The sequence below is a fragment of the Oncorhynchus keta genome, chromosome 32 (assembly GCF_023373465.1).
Source record: "Oncorhynchus keta strain PuntledgeMale-10-30-2019 chromosome 32, Oket_V2, whole genome shotgun sequence".
In the NCBI taxonomy this organism is placed as follows: domain Eukaryota; kingdom Metazoa; phylum Chordata; class Actinopteri; order Salmoniformes; family Salmonidae; genus Oncorhynchus; species Oncorhynchus keta.
Genome location: NC_068452.1, coordinates 3,339,370 through 3,362,819, shown reverse-complemented (window position 1 = coordinate 3,362,819; position 23,450 = coordinate 3,339,370). Strand labels below are relative to the sequence as shown.

Sequence of the window (23,450 nt, the reverse complement as noted above, 5' to 3'; positions counted from 1 at the left end):
CCTTTTTTTCTCCACACACAGTGTTGTGTGTTACTTCCAAACAACTCAACTCAACTATTGTTCGAGGCATGGTTCACATCAGGCAATGCTTCATGTGAATAGCGAATTCAAATTTTGTGAGTGTTTTTTATATGGCCAGGCAGCGCTAACCAACATCTCCAATCTCTTCTCATTGATTTGACTCCAGGTTAGCTGACTCCTGACCCCAATTAGCTTTTGGAGAAGTCATTAGCCTCTGGGTACTTTTTCCAACCTACACTGTGAATGTTTAAATTCAATATAGACAAGACAAATATAATAATTTCTGTGTTATTAGATCAAGCACACTATGTTTGTCTATTGTTGTGACTTAGATGAAGATCAGATCAAATTTTATGACCAATTTATGCAGAAATCCAGGTAACTCCAAAGGGTTCACATACATACTTGCCGCTGTACTCATTCAAGGGGTTTTCTTTATTTTTGGTATTTTCTACAGTGTATAATAAAAGTGAAATAATGAAATAACACATATGGAATCATGTTGTAACCAAAATAAGTGTTAACCTTTTGCGACGAGCAATCCCGTATCCGGGATCTTAAGTATAGCCTCAAGCTCATTAGCATAACGCAACGTTAACTATTCATGAAAATCGCAAATGAAATGAAATAAATATATTGGCTCTCAAGCTTAGCCTTTTGTTAAAAACACTGTCATCTCAGATTTTCAAAATATGCTTTTCAACCATAGCAAAACAAGCATTTGTGTAAGAGTATTGATAGCTAGCATAGCATTAAGCCTAGCATTCAGCAGGCAACATTTTCACAAAAACAAGAAAAGCATTCAAATAAAATAATTTACCTTTGAAGAACTTCGGATGTTTTCAATGAGGAGACTCTCAGTTAGATAGCAAATGTTCAGTTTTTCCAAAAAGATTATTTGTGTAGGAGAAATCGCTCCATTTTGTTCATCACGTTTGGCTAAGAAAAAAACCCGTATCCGGGAGTGTAATTATAGCCTCAAGCTCATTACCATAACGCAACGTTAACTATTCATGAAAATCGCAAATGAAATGAAATAAATATATTGGCTCTCAAGCTTAGCCTTTTGTTAACAACACTGTCATCTCAGATTTTCAAAATATGCTTTTCAACCATAGCTACACAAGCATTTGTGTAAGAGTATTGATAGCTAGCATAGCATTAAACCTAGCATTCAGCAGGAAACATTTTCACAAAAACAAGAAAAGCATTCAAATAAAATAATTTACCTTTGAAGAACTTCGGATGTTTTCAATGAGGAGACTCTCAGTTAGATAGCAAATGTCCAGTTTTCCCAAAAATATTATTTGTGTAGGAGAAATCGCTCCGTTTTGTTCATCACGTTTGGCTGAGAAAACCCCCCGAAAATTCAGTCATTAAAACGCAAACTTTTTCCCAAATTCCATAATTCCATAACTCCATAATATCGACAGAAACATGACAAACGTTGTTTCGAATCAATCCTCAAGGTGTTTTTCACATATCTATTCGATGATAAGTCACTCGTGGCAGTTTAGTTTCTCCTCTCTTCAAAATGGAAACATGCACGCATCTGGAGATTACGCAATAGTTTCGTCGGAGGACACCGAGCGGACACCTGGTAAATGTAGTCTCTTATGGTCAATCTTCCAATGATATGCCTACAAATACGTCACAATGCTGCAGACACCTTGGGGAAACGACAGAAAGTGTAGGCCCATTCCTTGCGCATTCACAGCCATATAAGGAGACATTGGAACAAAGCGCCTCCAAAATCAGGGGCATTTCCTGTTTGAAATGTCATCTTGGTTTCGCCTGTAGCATCAGTTTTGTGGCACTCACAGATAATATCTTTGCAGATTTGGAAACGTCAGAGTGTTTTCTTTCCAAAGCTGTCAATTATATGCATAGTCAAGCATCTTTTTGTGACAAAATATCTTGTTTAAAACGGGAACGTTTTTCATCCCAAAATTTTAATAGCGCCTAATGCATAGCTGGTTAAACAAATCCAAATATATTTTATATTTGAGATTCTTCAAAGTTGCCACCCTTTGCCTTGGTGACAACTTTGTACATTCTTGGCATTCTCTCAACCAGCTTCATGAGGAATGCGTTTCCAACAGTCTCGATGGAGTTCCCACATATGCTGAGCACTTGCTGCTTTTCCTTCACTCTGCGGTCAATCTCATCCCAAACCATCTCAATTGGGTTGAGGAGAGCAGGTCATCTGATGCCGCACTCCATCACTCTACTTCTTGGTTACATAGCCCGTACCCAACCTGGAGATGTGTTGGGTAATTGTCATGTTGAAAAACAAATTATAGTCCCACTAAGTGCAAACCACATGGGATGGCATATCGCTGCAGAATGCTGTGGTAGCCATGCTGGTTAAGTGTGCCTTGAATTCTAAATAAATCACTGACAGTGCCACCAGCAAATCACCCCCCACACCATCACATCTCCTCCTCCATAATTCACGGTGGGAACCACACATGCGAAGATCATCCGTTCACCTTATCCGTTCACCATTCACCTATCCTCACAAAGGACACCATTCACCTACTCTCACAAAGACATGGTGGTAAGAACCAAAAATCTAAAATTTGGACTCATCAGACCAATGGACAGATTTCCACTGGTCTAATGTCCATTGCTCGTGTTTCTTGGCCCAATTGCTTGTGTTTCTTCTTATTGGTGTCCTATAGTAGTGGTTTATTTGCAGCATTTCGACCATGAGGGCTTGATTCACTCAGTCTCCTCTGAACAGCTGATGTTGAGATGTGTCTGCTACTTGAACTCTGTGAACCATTTAATTGGGATAAAATTTGGGCTGGTAACTCTAATGAACTTATCCTCATCAGCAGAGGTAACTCTGGGTCATCCTTTCCTGTGGCGGTCCTCATGAGAGCCAGTTTCATCATAGTGCTTGATTGTTTTTGACTGCACTTGAAGAAACGTTCAAAGTTCTTGAAATGTTCCGGATTGACTGACCTTCATGTCTTAAAGTAATGATGAACTGTCGTTTCTCTTTGCTTATTTCAGCTGTTCTTGCCATAATATGGACTTATTCTTTTACCAAATAGGGCTATCTTCTGTATACCACCCCTACCTTGTCACAACACAACTGATTGGCTCAAACACATTAACAAGGTTCACATGTTAATTGAAATGCTTTCCAGGTGACTACCTCATGAAGCTGGTTGAGAGAATGACAAGAGTGTGTAAAGCTGTCATCAAGGCAAAGGGTGGCAACTTTGAAGAATCTCAAATATAATTGTATTTATTTATTTGTTTAACACGTTTTTTGGTTACTACATGATTACATGTGTTATTTCATATTTTTGATGTCTTCACTATTGTTCTAAAATGTTGAATATCAAAAAAATAGAGGAAAACCCTTGAACGAGTAGGTGTCTTTTGACTGGTACTGTATATATATAGTCTTGGATCCGCGCTATGCAGCTGTTGCAAGAGAGCATTTTTCACTGGCTGTCCACTGGTTTCAAAAAGATTTGTGAACAGCCATCCACAACAACCACAAATTTGATCATCTTTGGATGCCCACAACAGTCGCACAATAGCTTGGACTGTAGCCTAAAAAAAATAATATTCCTGCTCTTTTCCCGCGATCCATCAAACACATTTGGTGTGTCATCATAGTGGCCTCTGAAATGTGGTCAGACTCGCTCAGGTGGGAAAAATGTACATTTGCGCATTTTTTCAAAGGTGATTTGAATGTCATTGAGAAAACAGAAGTGTCAACAACAAAAAAACTGTAATCTGATTGCAATATTGTTGCTGGTATTGTAACGGATTACTGTTACCGTGTTTTGTAATCCTTTACATGTAAACAGTTACTCCCCAACCCTGCTGATTTCCTATTATGAACTGTAATCGTACAATTGTTAACATTTGTTGTATGTTGCGTTCATATTTTTGTTCAGTATAGTAGTCAGGGAGTGGACAAAATACTTCTGATTTGGGATGTTGCTTTCTCATCGTTTTATACAAATGTATTAGCTAAATTATTAGCTAATCCAGACCAGACTAGTCTAATATAGTGGGTTATAAAGTATACACAATAAATGGGGACATAGTTGTGGGTCCATATCACATTAGTTGATAGGCTACAAATCCCACAAAAACACGTACCTTGCCGTTCACGGAAAAATATCGTCATTTGGGTGTAATAATCAATTGAAAGGCATTTTGTTGTGGGAGATGCTTGACCACTTCTTCACAATAACTTGAGCTTAACTTGGTGCAAACAAAATTGATGGGATGGAGAATTCATATTCAGAGGATGTGATGTGTGCTGGACATGTCAAAGAATGTGCCTTTTTCGTTTGATATTATCCAATTATTGTCCAATGTATTCATTGCAAGTTTCTCAGGGCAGCATCCGCCCGTCTGCAGGTGAAACGTCATGGCTCGGGCGGATAATTATTTATATCAAGGTTTTCATATGGGAGGAATTTCAACCAATCGCCTGTAGACTTCAGGCGGTGGAATCCAATCATATTTGATCTTAGGATAGTGGGTGTGCCGCACGGCCTGGTCCTAGAGGCGGGAATAGAAAAGTGCTGCATGGCGAGTTTGGTTGAGAAGAAGTTGGATGGTGGAAGGTACCACTGATGAGAAGCGGCCGAAAAAAGCGAATATTTGCAGACATTTCAAAGAATACTGAGGAATATTACATTGTTCTGCTTACTATCAGTATATTCATAAAAGTGTCTGACTTTCATTATCATCTGCACCAGGTGAGTTTATTAGAGTCGTTTTCTGAGGGATGCCGGGGTGGCTAGCTGGCTAATGGATTATTTTGCCATGACTTTTCAACGATGGAGGACCTCAACCTTGCTGGCTAGTTGACGTTTAACTAGCTAGCTAGCTAACATGCTCAGTTGTTTCAATGCCATTTTCTAGATTAAAAAAATAATCAATTGAATTACGTTATCGTTTTCATAATAACAAACTAATTGATATGCTCATTATAGGAAAAATTCAAAAATGTATTTCATTTCAGTGATGGTGCATGCAGCGCGAGGAGCCTCAACTGCATCAGAACTCATGACTCCTTTTGATGTTCATTGCTTTAGCTCATGCTAAACATATGGTTTTAACACATTCATGTACTGCTCGGTTATAATATACATTTCATTTTTATTTCAGAAATTCAATATTGTACAAACTATGCTCATCAATGCAGCTATATACAGAGCTTGCCCGACAATGTTAGCTAACGTTACATAGCTTACATTACAGCAAGAATCAGTTTGCATATTATTCTAACCACGCAATGCATATTATTCTAACCACGTTTACTCGTGTTTATCAGCGAAGGGCTTGGTATTTTCAACAAGGGCTGGCAATGCCTTGGCTGAATGACTTGCTTTGGCATGCGGTCAGCATGATATCATAGCATGATATCGGTTTTATGAGACGCAGAGAGGGGATGCAGTGGCACGACAGTACGCTTGGCAGCACCGTGATCCCCCTATCCAGTGATCTGGCCCAGTTTCGGGTTGAAACAACACCTTGTAAACACCCTGCTAGCCATCATCAGCTGAAGCTGGCTTGCCCAGTTGTGTGACCGGCGTCAACACATCTCTTGATTATCTGTCAATATTCTCAAGTATAGCCTAATTTACTCGAGCCATATGACATCATATCATATCCCAATCATTCTTATCACAGTAAGAAATTACATGGCACACTTGTCTACTACCTGGATTAGGAAGTGTGTTTGGTTTCTTCTTCCTATTTTACTCTGGTCTAGTCAGTGGTGGCGGTGGTGGTCTGTGAAGCGTTTCAGCAGGGCTGGGCTACTTGGAAGACTGTAATTCCTCCACTCCTCCCTGGATGCTTCAGGCGAGGATATATTATGTTGTTTTTCTGCACTTGGCTCTCCCTTCCAATCCCTAGCCTAGCTGAACTGAAGAAGTCATACATATGCAGTGTATGACAGACAGACCGTGAATCTATCTCTGTGGAGGGAGAGTCTCTAGTCTACCCACACATAGCTTGGCTCAGACATCAGGGTGATAATTGTCATGTGTGCTGTCTGAGGAAAGTCTCTTTTTGAGGGAGTTGGTGAGAGGGACACACTGAGGGTACTGTACTTGGACAGGGAGTGTGTTACTGTTGGAGAGTGTCTGATTTACAAGGAGACTAACCTCAGAGCTCAGCTGTCTGTTGTTCTGATATTTAAGATCCAGATTTAAAGGTACTATGTGTTAGGGGTCAAACGATTAATTGTAATGGCTGATTAATTAAGGCCGATTTCAAGTTTTCATAACAATCGGAAATCTGTATTTTTGGACACCGATTTGGCTGATAAAAAAATAAAAAAATGTACACCTTTTTTTATCCGTTATTTAACTTGGCAAGTGAGTTAAGAACCCATTCTTATTTTCAATGACGGCCTAGGAATGGTGGGTTAACTTCCTTGTTCAGGAGCAGAATGACAGATTTTTACCGTGTCAGCTCGGGGATTGAATCTTGCAACCTTACAGTTAACTAGTCCAACGCTCTAACCACCTGATTACATTGCACTCCACGAGGAGACTGCCTGTTACGCGAATGCAGTAAGGAGCCAAGGTAAATTGCTAGCTAGCATTAAACTTATCTTATAAAAAACAATGAATCACTCATAATCACTAGTTAACTACACATGGTTGATGATATTACTAGTTTATCTAGTGTGTCCTGCGTTGCATATAATCGATGCGGTGCGAACCCAGGGACTCTTATGGCACAGCTTGCGCTGCAGTATAGCGCCCTTAACCACTGCGCCACCCGGGAGGCCCTCGGTTCCGTATTTCACTGAAAGAATAAACGTCTTGTTTTCGAGATCATAGTTTCCGGATTTGACCATATTAATGACCAAAGGCTCGTATTTCTGTGTGTTATTATGTTATAATTAAGTCTGATTTGATAGAGCAGTCTGACTGAGCAGCAGCAGGACCGTAATCATTCAAACAGCACTTTTGTCGTTTTGCCAGCAGCTCTTCGCAAGCACAGCGCTGTTTATGACTTCAAGCCTATCAGCCTAATGGCTGGTGTAACCAATGTGAAATGGCTAGCTAGTTAGCTGGGTGTGCGCTAATACTGTTTCAAACGTCACTCGCTTTTAGAAGTCTATGATTTGATAGAGCAGTCTGACTGAGTGGTGGTAGGCACCAGCAGGCTCGTAAGCATTCATTCAAACAGCACTTTCGCGTGTTTTGCCAGCAGCTCTTCGTTGTGCTTCAAGCTTTGAGCTGTTTATGACTTCAAGCCTATCAACTCCCGAGATTAGGCTGGTGTAACCGATGTGAAATGGTGAGTTAATAACGTTTCAAACGTCACTCGCTCTGAGACTTGGAGTGGTTGTTCCCCTTGCTCTGCATGGGTAACACTGCTTCTAGGGTGGCTGTTGTCGATGTGTTCCTGGTTCGAGCCCAGGTAGGGGCGAGGAGAGGGACGGAAGCTATACTGTTACACTGGCAATACTAAAGTGCCTATAAGAACATCCAATAGTCAAAGGTACTGTATATGAAATACTAATCATATAGAGAAATAGTCCTATAATTCCTATAACAACTACAACCTAAAACTTCTTACCTTGGAATATTGAAGACTCATGTTAAAAGGAACCACCAGCTTTCATATGTTCTCATGTTCTGAGCAAGGAACTTCAACGTTAGCTTTTTTACATGGCACATATTGCACTTTTACTTTCTTCTCCAACACTTTGTTTTTGCATTGTTTAAATCAAATAGAACATGTTTCATTATTTATTTGAGGCTAAATTGATTTTATTGATGAATTATATTATGTTAAAATAAGTTTTCATTCAGTATTGTTGTAGTTGTCATTATTACAAACAGATAAAAAAAAAAAATTGGTATCGTCTTTTTTTGGTCCTCCATCATAATCGGTCGACCTCTACTCTGTATCCTAAACTACCCCTGGGCATCACATTAATCATTAGATCTACAGGAGATCTTCGATAGGGGCTAGGGATCGACTTGAGTTTTTAAATAATGGTTTTAACTCAACCAATGCGTTTACTGTTTGTGTCTCCCGTCCAGGTGTCCTAGTGTGTTCTGGTTGTACCCCAGAGATGGCACAGCGGAGCGGGCAGGAGGACCCGGAGCGGTACCTGTTCGTGGACCGCGCCGTGGTCTGCAACCCGGCCACGCAGGCCGACTGGACGGCCAAGAAGCTCGTATGGATCCCATCGGAGCGACACGGCTTTGAGGCGGCCAGCATCCGCGAGGAGCACGGCGACGAGGTGGTGGTGGAGCTGGCTGAGAACAGCAAGAAGGCCATGGTGAACAAGGACGATATCCAGAAGATGAACCCTCCCAAGTTCAGTAAGGTGGAGGACATGGCAGAGCTCACGTGTTTGAACGAGGCCTCAGTGCTGCACAACCTCAAGGACCGTTACTACTCTGGCCTTATCTACGTAAGTAGGATAGAAATCCTGCTTTTCTGACTTAAGAAAACCAGGTGTAGGCTTCTTTACCTTACATTGGTATCTTATTGAAGTGGACCATTTGGTCCCTTTTTGGTATATTGTACCCAACTACCCATCACATCAATCAGCATCATCAATACCAAACCCACTAAGACCCCAAAACCATGTGTCCTTAGATACACCACCATACCCCAGGGTTCTAATACGTTGGCAATGGCATTAGCAATGTCCCAGATAACCAGGGTTTCCCATGTGATTACGGCCCACTTAGTGACATGACATGCATTCCTGGAATAGATGGAATGTCAGTTAGCCGCCTGAGACCCAGAGAGAAGGGAGGACAACTGTGATTGTCTCCACAGTTCCACAGCACCAGCTATTCCTGTGGTTCTCTCCCCAGGTGGCTGCAATAAGAGGCAGAAGACAGCTCGGGGGATGAGGTCATTTTGGAATGTTAACGAAGCAGAGGTTTTATGAGAGAATCTATGAGGGATTTAATGCTTTTTTAAAAGGTTTCTATGGCTTATGGAGTGGTCCTAGTTAATGGCTTGTTGGCTGATGTGGGAATATGTAATTAGTTCCCATGGGTTGCATTTTCAGCTCTCTAACCCTGACCCCTCTCAATTATCAAACATTATCACGCTCCAATGCTCTAGGGCAGGGTTCACCAACTGGCGACCCATGGCCCGATTAAAACATTTTTTTGTTATTTAATTTTAATTTTGTTTTATTGTTGGACATAGCTAAAATACTGTTAAAAAATAGATTTGGATATCTGTTCCATGTATTCCCACACATACTAGAGAGAAACATGGGATCGTATAGAAATGTAAGCAAGGTTTGAAATTATTATGTTTTAGTCAAATATTTTAGCTTTTTGCTGCAAATTATTTGTAATTATGTACCAGCCCCCCCCCCCCCAACCATCTGGTCAATAAAAAATGGTTGTTGATCCCTACTAGTAATGAAGCGGGCCACTTTGTCATAGTAACTGACCTGCTAGAAATGACAAGAAGGCCTCTCGACCCAAACCCTATGCAACGTCCAACACACTCCCCGGCAGGGGCTGGATTGCTCGGTGAGCACCAGGCTTTAGTGAGGCCCTGTCAGTGCTCCATCCATCCATGTGGCTAGTAGTGCTAATGTAATGGATCCCTGCCAATGGGCCTGATCTGCAGTAATCAGCCAGCCAGGGAAAGAGGCTCGTGCTGAGTCATTCACACAGACTAACTGTACCGCCTTCACAGGGCTCTTTGTCTCCCTGCAGATAAGCAACAGCTGCCCCTAATAACTGGCATATTTTCAACCTTCGGTAGTACTGTACCTAACCCACTACTTGATTAAAAAATAACTCCCTGTCAAGTAGGGCTGACAACATTTAGTCGACTGGTCGATTGTTTGGTCATAAATAGATTTAGTTTTTCATGGTGCACAAGACAACCTGTCTATTTTTCACCTGTCTCAGTGGACTAATCCACTGAGGCCACAGAGATGGCACAGTCCATCACTCTTATGAGTGAAAGTGAAAGTGTAAATGATTATATACTGCAACACTAATAAATATATTATTTTATAACAAATGCGCTTTCTCCCGTGAGGGATAGCGGTCGCTGTCCGTGGTTCTGAAACATAATATTCAGGGTGCTGTTGAATTGGCGCCTTTCCCTATATGATGCGATGTGCATAAAGTTAACCAGCATATTGGTGTTGAGAACAATGTGGCAGAGGAAACAAGGAAAAAGCCCTTGCCTTAATTAATTGTCTAAGAAAATTGAGGAGAGAGGAAACCCCAACTTAATTAGGTCTATAATCAATAGCCTAAATGTTAAACCTAAATGTTATGTTGCCAGAATGAGTGTTTGGTTAATAGCCTACTGATTCCGTGAGCACCAAGCCTCATGCAACCTTAAAATGTAGAATAAAGCAATTTCACAAAATCAGCTGATTTTAATCTTTGCTCTGCTGTAATAAAGTCTTTGCAACAATTTTTTTGATAGAACAGACTCTGGTATTACTTTTCATTTATTTACTGTTGTTTACGCTGTTCCAAACGGCCAGAAAAATTCTATGGTAATCTAACAGTTCCTGTTTGTCACACATAATGTGCACGCAGCTCTCGCTCCTATAGCCTCCTTTTTCTTGATCTTCTTGTTCTTATTTTTATTATTACAATTATTAAGAATACCATTATAATAAGTAATGTCATTATCATCTGAGACCCTTCCTCTTCAAACAGTATCTTAAACAATCCTCCTCACCTCCTCAATTAAAGGATTTATATATTTTTTTAAAAATCCGTTGGAACAGACTATGGTACATTTATAGTTTATTGAGTGTTGCTTACACTGTTCCAAATTGTAAGGGGTGCGTTACTGGTGGCAGGGTAGTCAGACGCAGGAGAGCAGAACTAGGTAATAGCTGGAGCAGTTTAATTGCAAAACCAATGGCATAAAGAAATAACAAACATGGGTACAAAATCAGACGCGCATCAGCCTAGGAGCATTACACTGGGTGCACACCGAGCAGGAGGAAACATAAACCCTCACGAGTGGTGGTGTTGGGGATGGAACCAACAGACCCCGCTATGGACGTCCGCGGGTAGCCAGCAGGTTATCCAACCGAATGGACAAGTCCACCAGCTGGTCGAAGGTGAGGGTGGTGTCCCTGCAGGCCAACTCCCGACGGATGTCCTCGGGCAAACTGCAGCGATAGTGGTCGATCAGTGCCCTGTCACTTCATCCCGCGCCGGTGGCCAGGGTCCGAAAGTCCATGGCGAACTCCTTGGCGCTCCACGTCCCCTGCCTCAGATGGTAGAAGACTGCCCGGAAACGGCGGGTGAAATCCTCTAAATGGTCCTGCGCCGCATCTCCTTCTCCCCACACGGCGTTTTCCCACTCCAGGGCTTTCCCTGAGAGGCACGAGACGAGGGCGGACACCCTCTCACGGCCCGAAGGAGCCGGGAGGACGGTTGTGGATGGTTGATCTAGCTGCAATAGGAAACCCTGGCATTGTGCAGCCGTCCCGTCGTACCCTCGGGGAAGGGCGAGACGAATCCCATCTAGACAATCACACCCTGGCACAGTTTGGAGGGGGAGATATTCATTTTATTCTGAGAGCTTTATATTATATATACAGTGCATTCGGAAAGTATTCAGACCCCTTGACCCTTCAGACCCCTTTCCACATCTCGTTACAGCCTGATTCAAAAATGGATTAAGTCGTTTTTTCCCCTCATCAATCTACACACAATACTCCATAATGACAAAACAAAAACAGGTTTATAGAAATTTGTGCGAATTTATTAAAAATAAAAATGCCATATTTACGTAAGTATTCAGACCCTTTACGCAGTACTTTGTTGAAACACCTTTGACAGTGATTACAGCCTTGATTCTTGGTATTGATGCTACAAACTTGGCACCTGTATTTGTGGAGTTTCTCCCATTCATCTGTCCAGATCTTCTCAAGCTCTGTCAAGTTGGATAAGGAGTGTCACTGCACAGCTATTTTCAGGTTTCCAGAGACGTTAGATCGGGTTCAAGTCCGGGCTCTGCCTGGGCCACTCAAGGACATTCAGAGGCTTGTCCCATAGCCACTCCTGCATTGTCTTGGCTGTGTGCTTAGGGTCATTGTCCTGTTGGAAGGTGAACCTTCGCCCCAGTCTGAGGTCCTGAGCACTCTGGAGCAGGTTTTAATCACGGATTTCTCAGTACTTTGCTCCGTTCATCTTTCCCTCAATCCTGACTAGTCTCACAGTCCCAGCCGCTGAAAAACATCCCATTGGAATTCAGGCCACATAGTTGAATCTTGGTTTCATCGGACCAGAGAATCTTGTTTCTCATGGTCTGAGAGTCCTTTAGGTGCCTTTTGGCAAACTCCAAGCAGGCTGTCATGGGCCTTTTACTGAGGAGTGGCTTCCGTCTGGCCACTCTACTATGAAAGGCCTGATTGGTGGAGTGCTGTAGAGATCTGGAAGGTTCTCCCTTCTTCACACAGGAACTCTAGAGCTCTGTCAGAGTGACCATCGGGTTCTTGGTCACCTCCCTGATGAAGGCCCTTTTCCCTTGTTTGCTCAGTTTGGCTGGGCGGCTAGCTCTAGGAAGAGTCTTGGTGGTTCCAAACTTCTTTAATTTAAGAATGATGTAGGCAACTGCGTTCTTGGGGACCTTCAATGCTGCAGACATTTTGTGGTAACCTTCCCCAGATCTGTGCCTCGACACAATCCTGTTTCTGAGTTCTACGGACAATTCCTTCAACCTCATGGCTTGGTATTTGCTCTGACATGCACTATCAACTGTGGGACCTTATATAGACAGGTGTGTGCCTTTCCAAATCATGTCTAATTAATTGAATATACCACAGGTGGACTGCAACCAAGTTGTAGAAACATCTCAAGGATGATCAATGGAAACAGGATGCACCTGAGCTCAATTTTGAGTCTCACAGCAAAGGGTCTGAATACTTGTGTAGATAAGGTATTTCTGTTTTAATTTTTTTCTCTTCATTATGGGGTATTGTGTGTAGATTGATGAGGAAAGAAATGTTTAGAAAAAGGCTGTAATGTAACCAAATGTGGAAAAAGGAAGGGGTCTGAATACTTTCTGAATGCACTGTATATATAGATATTATACAGATGATATTATATAGAGGACATGATATATGGAAAAATGAGACCAATGCAAAATGATCCGTTTCTCTGGTTTAACTATTTATATGTATGTGTTTTGGTAAGATTAACATTTGTTTTTATTATATAAACTACTGACAACATTTATCCCAATTTCCAAATAAAAATAGCAGCTTGGCTTTGTTTGATGGCTTGTGACCGTCTATCTTCTTCTTGATCACATTCCAGAGGTTTTCAATGGGGTTCAGGTCAGTAGATTGAGCTGGCCATGACAGGGTTTTGATTTGGTGGTCCTCCATCCACATCTTGATTGACCTGGCTGCGTGGCATGGAGCATTGTCCTGCTGGAAAAAACAATCCTCAGAGTTGGGGAACATTGTCAGAGCAGAAAGAATCAAGTTTTCTTCCAGGACAACCTTGTACGTGGTTTGATTCATGCGTCCTCCACAACGACACATCTGCCCGATTCCAGCCTCGCTGAAGCACCTCCAGCTCATCACTGATCCTCCACCAAATTTCACAGTGGGTGCGAGACCTGGAGAGGCCTACAAGCCAGCGTGTGCTTCAGCAAGGCTAGAATCAGGCATCCAACAAAGCTGCTTGAATTTCAAGTCAAACAGGGGTTTCCAGATGTGCTGTCAATGCTCTTTTGAAGAAGCACAAAGAAACGGGCAAAGTTGAGGACCGTAGACACAGTGGTCGGCCAAGGAAACTTACTGTAGCAGATGAAAGACACATCATGCTTACTTCCCTTCGCAATCAGAAGATGTCCAGCAGTGCCATCAGCTCAGAATTGACAGAACATAGTGGGAACCTGGTACACCCATCTACTGTCCGGAGAAGTCTGGTCAGAAGTGGCCTTCATGGAAGATTTGCGGGCATTAAGCCATACCTCCGACGTGGAAACAAGGCCAAGTGACTCAACTATGCACGAAAACACAGGAACTGGGGGCATAAAAATGTCAGCAGGTGTTCTGAACTGATGAGTCAACATTTGAAATATTTGGCTGTAGCAAAAGGCAGTTTGTTCACTGAAGGGCTGGAGAGTGGTACATGAATGAGTGTCTGCAGGCAACAGTGAAGCATGGTGGAGATTTCAAAATGCAAAATGCAAATTTGCAAATGGAGTTGGGGATTTGGTCAGAATGAATGGTCTCCTCAATGCTGAGAAGTACAGGCAACTTATCCATCAAGAAATACCATCAGCGAGGCATCTGATTGGCCCCAAATTTATTCTGCAGCATGACAACGACCCCAAACATACAGCGAAATTCATTAAGAACTATCTTCAGCGTAAAGGATAACAAGGAGTCCTGGAAGTGATGGTATGGCCCCCACAGAGTCCTGATCTCAACATCATCAAGTCTGTTTGAGATTACATGAAGAGAGAGAAGCATCTGAGGCTGCCTAAATCCACAGAAGAACTGGTTAGTTCTCCAAGATGTTTGGGCCAACCTACCTGCAGAGTTCCTTCAAAAGGGTGGTCACAACAAATATTGATTTCATGAATATTTTTCTTCTGTTCATTCACTTTGCATTTTGTTAATGGATAAATATAAACTATTAACACGTCTATTGTTGAAAGCATTCTTACTTTACAGCATTTCTCCACACCTGCCTAAAACCTTTGCACAGTACTGTAGGTTTTGGTTGATGTTTGATCATGTGACTTTTATGACTCTCAGGTCACAGTGTAAAAAAACCTCCTCTGTTTCTTTGGGGGTGCACTTTCTTTCTTGTAAAATAGGTTTTGTGTGCACTCCATTCATAAAAGAACAACACCGAGCTTTACAGGGAGCTCTGCCTATCCTAAACTCTCCTGGTGCCACAGGTTCTTGACCCCCCTATGCTAATGAGATAGAATGTCATAGGCTGAGAACTGTAGGACTCTCAGAACCAAAAATGGTTAATAAGCATGACGTGTGACGACCAGGTCAAGGTCCCCTCCTTTCAATCCAATACAGTAGAGGCCAGGGACATTTCATAGGGAACAGTCCCACTTTGAATCCTCAATCCTCAACAACGCTGATGTGCGTATTGAACAGAGGCTGTTGAGGGGTAAGGAAGGACACTTGCCTCCAAATGTCTGTTTTTGGTAGTGCTGAGCAATAATCCGTTTTTCCCCCTATGAGATCAATGCACACATTGCACAGTTTCTCTAGAAATGAATCAGATACAGCCTAAACTGCAATGTAGTAGGGAGTTATAGTTTCCAACAGGGCCAATATTCTACATAGTTTAGTGCATAATATGTGGTAATTAACTACAATGGCCATAATCCATTGTGCATCTACAGTTGAAGTTGGAAGTTTACATACACCTAAGACAAATACATTTAAACTCAGTTTTTCACAATTCCTGACATTTAATCCTAGTAAAGATTCCCTGTATTAGGTCAGTTAGGATCACCACTTCATTTTAAGAATGTAAATTGACAGAATAATAGTAGAGTGATTTATTTCAGCTTTTATTTCTTTCATCACATACCCAGTGGGTCAGAAGTTTACATACACTCAATTAGTATTTGGTAGCATTGCCTTTAAATTGTTTAACTTGAGTCAAACGTTTCGAGTAGCCTTCCACAAGCTTCCCACAATAAATTGGGTGAATTTTGGCCCATTCCTCCTGACAGTGCTAGTGTAACTGAGTCAGGTTTGTAGGTCTCCTTGCTCTCACACGCTTTTTCAGTTCTGCTCACAAATATTCTATAGGGTTGAGGTCAAGGCTTTGTGATGGCCACTCCAATACCTTTACTTTGTTGTCCTTAAGCCATTTTGCCACAACTGTGGAAGAATGCTTGGGGTCATTGTCCATTTGGAAGAACCATTTACGACCAAACTTCTTAACTCCCTGACTGATGTCTTGAGATGTTGCTTCAATATATCCACATAATTTTCCTACCTCATGATGCCATCTATTTTGTGAAGTGCACCAGTCCCTCCTGCAGCAAAGCACCCCCACAACATAATGCTGCCACCCCCATGCTTCACGCTTGGGACGATGTTCTTCAGCTTGCAAGCCTCCCCCTTTTTCCTCCAAACATAACGATGGTCATTATGACCAAACAGTTCTATTTTTGTTTCATCAGACCAGAGGACATTTCTCCAAAAAGTACCATCTTTGTCCCCATGTGCAGTTGCAAACCGTAGTCTGACTTTTTATGACGGTTTTGGAGCAGTGGCTTCTTCTTTGCTGAGCGGCCTTTCATGTTATGTCGATATAGAACTTGTTTTACTGTGGATATAGATACTTTTGTACCTGTTTCCTCCAGCATCTTCACGAGGTCCTTTGCTGTTGTTCTGGGATTGATTTGCACTTTTCGCACCAAAGTACATTCATCTCTAGGAGACAGAATGCGTCTCCTTCCTGAGCTGTATGACGGCTACGTGGTCCCATGGTGTTTATACTTGAGTACTAATTTCCCATGAGTACTAATTTCCCCTACCTTCAAACGTAGAGGCACTGAGTTTGAAGGTAGGCCTTGAAATACATCTACAGGTACACCTCCAATTGACTCAAATGATGTCAATTAGCCAATCAGAAGCTTCTAAAGCCATTACATAATTTTATGGAATTTTCCAAGCTGTTTAATGGCACAGTCAACTTAGGGTATGTAAACTTCTGACCCACTGGAATTGGGAATTATAAGTGGAATAATCTGTCTGTAAACAATTGTTGGAAAAATGGCTTGTGTTTTGCACAATGTAGATGTCCTAACCGACTTGCCAAAACTATAGTTTGTTAACAAGAAATTTGTGGAATGGTTTAAAAATGCGTTTTAATGACTCCAACCTAAGTGTATGTAAATTTCCGACTTTAACTGTACTTGTCCGGTCTGTGCTTCTTTTACGCCTGCTGCAGAAGAGATAAAATCATTTGCGATTGTGAGAGGAAGGATATAGAGAGCAGCTGTTGCTTCTCGAGGTATCTCTACCTGAAAATGTGTGATTGTTAGTTGCTATTCAGGAGTCATAAAAGTATACCTTATTTACTTTGAAGAACTACTAAAATAGTGGGTTTGTCAGACAGTATAGACAGCAGCTCTATAGAGGATTAAATAACTGTCATCAAATAAAACCCATTTAATTAACACAAGTGAAATATTTGAGTAAAGTAATGTGAATGAAGGTTCATAAGCAGTTAATGGGCAGTCACTACCATCATGGGACTTTTATTAATTGTTTTATTCTATGTTGCAGCATTCAACCCACATAATGCATAGTGCATTTCATGTTTAAAAAAAGTAATCGAAACAGTGATATGTTTTTTATAATCGAACCGAAACCGAACCGACCTCAAAAAGCACTAATTGCTCAGCACTCGTTTTTGGTCAGCTGCATAGCATTCTCGTTTCCCCTTGTGGTCTGTGGCCATCCTCAATGGCCCCAGGAAACGGCTAGCTTTTGGGCTGAATGTGTGATGTGTTATTAAATGCATGTGTTTCTGTAACCTTTTAAGTAACCGTATCTGCTGTATCCTTTGTACTGCAACAGTGCAGACTGGGAAGACGGCCCAAGGCCTGGAGCTTTGAGTTGATGTTTGGTTACCTTCATCTGCAGACATCCCCTCTTCAGTCTCCCCTAAGCCAGGCTTTCGCTAGAACATGGGTGTCTCTGTTCTCAATAGAAACCAGTGCGTCAGTTATGTTTTTTCCATAAAATATATCAAGATAATATTTTCTATAAGTCCACATAAGCAGACAAGACGGGACCCCAAACCACTCCTTTCCTGCCTGATGCCTCAGACTCGCAGCCTGGTCACATGCCCACAGGGATGAGTATGAGGCAGAGATCAGTATGCAAGCACAGCACACACAAACACACACACTGTGTAGATGGAGCAAAACTGCTTGCTCTGCTCTAGTGTGCCATTGGTCTCCTCCCACGCTCAGACCCCAAGGCTATTGGAGCACTGGAAATGAAGCAGTGCTCATAGTGAACGATATTAGACCATTTTTTCTCTAAACACTTTGAAAATATGCTCTTTAATAACTCTTTTCAATATGCTATGACAATCAAAACGGAGTGGCACTGAGCTAAGCTTCACAGACGGAACAATGTTGAGAATGAGAATGAAAACATCCACTCTCTCCATGGAGAGGCCCTCAACTCTTGCCGTTGCTCAGCTACGCTCAGCTTGGGCTTGGCAAGGGGGACCACTTGGACATATCTGGAGAACTGGGAACCTAGTCAACTGTGTCGGAGTTCTTCGTTGTTAACCACAGCCTGGCTATCTGGATACACTACTTTGTTGTACTGAGAGACATGTTCTTGGCCCATGCCTCCCTCCACCTAAGGCACAGTGCTGTGTGAGATATATATTTTCTTGGCCGGCGTCTCACCCCGATCTCTACTATATTGAGAGTTAGTGACAGGTTCTTCACCAAGGCCTCCTTCCCTTCATATACCTCCTACACATCTCATCCCTGCCTGCAGACCCAGAGCCCCACTAATCCCCCAAGTACTCTCCAGGGGCTGCTATCCAGGCTGGGCAGCTGAGTCATATCTCTCCCCGATCCTGCTGCTGCCTCTGGGTCTGGGCTGCGCCGTCCGGAGCGCTAATCCGTCTGCCTGGCTCTGCGCCCACTGTGTGTGGGGGCGACAGGTGGTGTGGTGTGGTGTGTCCACTGGCCCTACTTTGCTGTCAGCTAAAGGGGAGGCTTGCAAATATGTGGGATCTGTGGATTCCGCAGGAATCTCTTCCATAACTCCATACATACTCATCAACCAGTGCACCAAGATGAATCGCACTAGAATGTTGGTTACCCCTGTGTAGCCACATACCCCCTGCTAGTGACCCCTTTTCTCCCCAAAAAGCTACCTAGTCCCCCACTGTGACTCATGAACATTCGTCCCGCCGCTCTCGATTTCTTCCTTTTGTGGCATATTTTTCTTGACATTTTGATTTTGACATTTTACTGCATTGTTAGGAGCTATTAACGTAAGCGTTTCGCCACACCGCTATAACACCTGCTAAACTGTGTACACGACCAATAAACTTTTATTTGATTTTGGTTTGAACAACAAATATCTGCTTCCTCCCGAGCTTGTTGTTGCTGTGGCTGGCCTATGACCAGGCTAGAGCATATCTCTGCCCTTCCGAGGGATCTGTATGTGTACATATGAAAGACTGGCCATCTGGTGACCCACTCACCCCTCCCCTAATGCACACCATGATATCCCCCAATATCACTGACCACGTGTCGTCTCAAAGGGACCGTTCATCACATTCTACAATGGTGATGGTGATTGTCTCATTTCCATTCAGCACAACCTTCAATATATTGGCATTATTTTTATACCACATAACACAATGCCACAAGCCCCAGTCATGCTGCAGCCAAATAGAGTACAGTAAAAGTCCCCTGTGGTCCACAGACTGAGTTAAGAGGCGTAGCAGCTAGCGAGCTCAGCAGCTAGCTGAGAGGACATGTTTGTTTTGTCTCCCAGAGGAGGAGTGTGTGTGACTCACAATCGCTCTTCCCGCTCCAGCCAGGCGACAACCGTGGCAGTGAGCTTTGCTCCGCAAGAGTCTTTAGACTAGGACCCTGCCGCTACCCCCACCCCACACCAGCATGCCTTGGCCACACCGCCATTGTTCCAGCTCAGCAACTTGGTTAGCCGATCTTGGGCCCCTCTGCAGCCACCTGTCTTCTGCCTCCCCCGCCCCAACACACAGACAACATAATTACAGCCAAGCTTGGACTGACCAAGAGAGGGACTGAGAGATGGAGATAAAGGGTGCATGGACACAGAGAGAAAGGCAGAATCGGAAAAGGACCCTTCTGCATAATCACCTGTCCCCCTTCTCTTACTGGTTTAATGGAATATCCTGGCCGGCAGACTGTAGACAGGGATTAACCCTCTCCTGGCCTGCCCCCCCAGTCTGACACTGCAGGGATGATATGGCAGTTTTGTACGCAACTTCAACGACCCCCATTTAGAGATCTGCATTAGTGTTTAAGAGATCGGATTTATTGCTCTCTGTTTCGGGTTAATCACACACAGCGTAACTCATTCCCTGGCTTGAGTGCATTGGACTGCACTGAATAAAGAACCGTCCTCTCAGCCGGATGCAATGAGGTGGAGGAGGAGGAGGAGGAGAAAGCTGTGTCGGAGAAATCTCAAATGGTGCAGCACTTTGGCAGCCATCCACCTAGCAGCATCTATATCACAGGGACTGTTTCTGTATGATCAGTTTTTGGGGGTCAGGGGGAGAGTGAGAGAAAAGGGAAAATAAATCCCGGCTTGGAACCAGAGGCAACCGGTCTTTTTATGATGCCTAATCATTATGATGGTAGTGTTTTAATCTCAGTCCGTGTAGCAGCAAACTGAAGGTCAACCTTATCATTAGGCTACTTTGATACGGACCAGCAATGATCTTTGTTCTCTCATTCCCTTTACCTGTATGTATCCTTTCACATCTTCACTGTCCTTCCACCACCATACAAGCCAAGGTCAGGCTATTACTCTGTTTGTGCTTAGTCACTGTCCACTAAGCAGTTCACACTCCTTTTCAACCCCACAAGCGAGAGGGGAAATTGCTTTCTGATTGCTTCAACATCATTAGTGAATAGTGATAGTAGTGATTCCCTGTGGGGCACTGAAGGGATTTGTAAGCTCTTTCTCATTACATGACAGCTGACTGGTCCACAATTGTTTCAGATGGTTTCTCTTTACCTGGCAACCCTGTATTATTAAATGTAAAAACAAAAAACGTGATATCAAATCATGGTGTCTTCAGATTCCCGTGTTTCACACTGAATGACATGATCTTCTTTCTCCTGCAGACATACTCTGGCCTCTTCTGTGTGGTGATAAACCCCTACAAGTACCTGCCCATCTACTCAGAGAACATCATAGAGATGTACAGGGGGAAGAAGAGACACGAGATGCCCCCTCACATCTACGCCATCTCAGAGTCCGCGTACAGATGCATGCTCCAAGGTAAGTCTCAATTGGTTATGGTCTATCCCTCCCTTTACTGCAACCATCAATGTCACTGCACAAAATATGTGCATATGCTTGCTACACAGGGAAATTGTATGAATGATCTGATTCAGTCTACTGGAACCAGAAAGTCAAAGCCAATTTACCCGGTTGTTTTGGGATTAAGGCTGTTGTTGAGAGGGAGTCAACTGGTAGGTACAGTACATACTGATATTAGGACAGGCTTGTCTCTACTGTGGCAGGTGCACTTATCTCCCAGGTCTGTGATGTTAATTGGAGCCTGTTTGGATCATTTGTCATGTTAATTGTACAATGTCAGTTCCCATAGGGCTAGATGTTGTTGTGTTTCAATTTAAAATGTTGCTAGGAGATGAACAGATATTGGGCCTTTATGTCATCATTTTAGTTTTGTTATTTTGTTTGGGGGCGGGGGCTTCTGTAAATTGTCAAAATGTTACCTTTCGGGGTCCGTGGGGCGACGCATAATTGGCCTAGCGTCGTCCTGGTTAGGGAGGGTTAGGCCGGTAGGGATATCCATGTCTCATCGCGCACTAGCGACTCCTGTGGTGGGCCGGGCGCAGTGCATGCTGGCCAGGTTGCCAGGTGCACTGTGTTGGATGCTTGCTGGGTTGGATGCTCGCTGTGTTAAGAAGCAGTATGGCTTGGTTGGGTTGTGTTTCGGAGGACGCATGGCTCTCGACCTTCGTCTCTCCCGAGCCCGTACAGGGAGTCATAGCAATGAGAAAAGATAGTAACTACTAACAATTGGATACAACAAAATTGGGGAGAAAAGGGGGGAAAAAATAAATAAAAATGTTACCTTTCCCCATGTTGCATTTGTCAGGGCATCTCCGTTAGCTCTACTGTTACAATACTCAAGGCTTTCGCTCTCAAGTTACCAAACCAATACAAGCCACGTGTTGCCATCGCCAACGCTCATAAAAGTTGTTTAACAGTCGCCCTGTGATTTACGGGATTATTACTCAATTTCAACAACTTTAGGGCCATTCATTTCACTAGAAGGCTTAATTGAAACCATCAGCTGAACCATGGTTTGTTGCATACTAAAGTCACCCCCAATTATTTTGATGTAGTGCACTGGCCAGCTCTGTATTATGTAGTAGTTGCCCTAAATTCATGCAAGCATCTCCAGCATTATGGTATCAAATGGCACACATTGAGGAAAAAGAGCTCGTGGAAACAGTCCAAAGGAGCTGGTCTTATTTCTCTGTTCATATTTCCACCTCCAGAGAGAAATTAATTTTGCCAGTAATGTCTGGAATGAGGGGAGCACAGTGGAAAGGGGAAGTGAAGGATGACTGGGTTTTTTCCATGAAGTGCTGATACCTCAGAACTATGCACTTCTCAGGACCACTATGGGCTATAAGCACCAGTGGGTCTAAATCTCAGCTTGAGAACCCAAAGCCTTTAGTCACTGCAGAGAGAATCCACTTCAGACCTCTTCAGATTGCCAGAGGCTTTGACTTTGTCTCTGGCATGGTCAAAGTATGTTGACGCACCGCAAGTGTTGGGTGAAGAAAAACATACACCAAAAGCTTTATTAGAATTGCATCTGATTCCATAACACAATGAGGGTGAATCTATGTGACTCAAGTAGATTCACAATCCTGTATGTGATGTTAAATCCAGTTTGTAATAGACTTCATCCCGTTTGGGTTGGTTTTTACTCAACCGTAAATCTTCCAGGGGTTCGTGATGAGGGAGAACTTATCTCTTGCAGCGTCTACTAGCCTGTAGGTTCTGCCCAGCAGGAGAAGCCTGCATGACCTTCTATTCCTCACGTCAGTGGAAAAATAGTGAAGGGCAGAATTGATTTACAAGGAGCTGCTTAAGGAAAGCACCTATTTCTCTTTCTCTCTCCATCATTCAGGGCCAGTAACCAATCTCTTCTTTCAAACCACATGCTCCATCTTTTTCCATGGCTTTACCCTCTAATTGCCAAGGTTCTTGGCTTTCTCTGAACAGCTCTGTTTTTTCTTGGAATTTATTAATCAAATTTTTGTCTGTTGACATTTGGTTTATTTCATGTCTTTTGTATCTTATACTCCCAAGTAGAAATAGCAACATTATCTGTCCTGTCCCAGACACCTGTTATCTGTCCTGTCACAGATACCCGTTATCTGTCCTGTCCCAGACACCTGACTAAACCAACATCATTCTAGGCAGCAAACAATCCTTCCCAGTCCCCCTTTCTCTCCCACTCTAATTTATCCAGTGTTTACACCAGCGTGTGTTTGCACTAGACGTCGACCGATTAATTGGAATGACCGAATAATTAGGGACGAGTTCAAGTTTTCATAACAATCGGAAATCTGTATTTTTGGGCGCCAATTTTTAAAAATGTTATTTATTTTTGTACATTTTATTTGTATTCATTTTATTTAACTAG

The 23,450-nt window shown here is 42.8% G+C and overlaps 1 protein-coding gene across 36 annotated transcripts in view; it reads left to right on the top strand.

Moving 5' to 3' along the window:
* Positions 1-4,595: 4,595 nt before the first annotated feature.
* The window catches only part of LOC118365701 (myosin-10-like), a 94,353-nt gene continuing 75,498 nt past the window's right edge, over positions 4,596-23,450 (top strand). For all 36 annotated transcript variants that reach the window (XR_008088357.1, XR_008088354.1, XR_008088340.1 and 33 more), the window contains exons 1-3: positions 4,596-4,760; positions 8,076-8,452; positions 20,881-21,037. Coding sequence is in view for 5 of the 36 variants with exons in the window: in XM_052490347.1 (XP_052346307.1) it covers positions 8,108-8,452; positions 20,881-21,037 (502 nt within the window). In the remaining 31 variants the exon portion in view is untranslated. The remainder of the gene's footprint in view (positions 4,761-8,075; positions 8,453-20,880; positions 21,038-23,450) is intronic.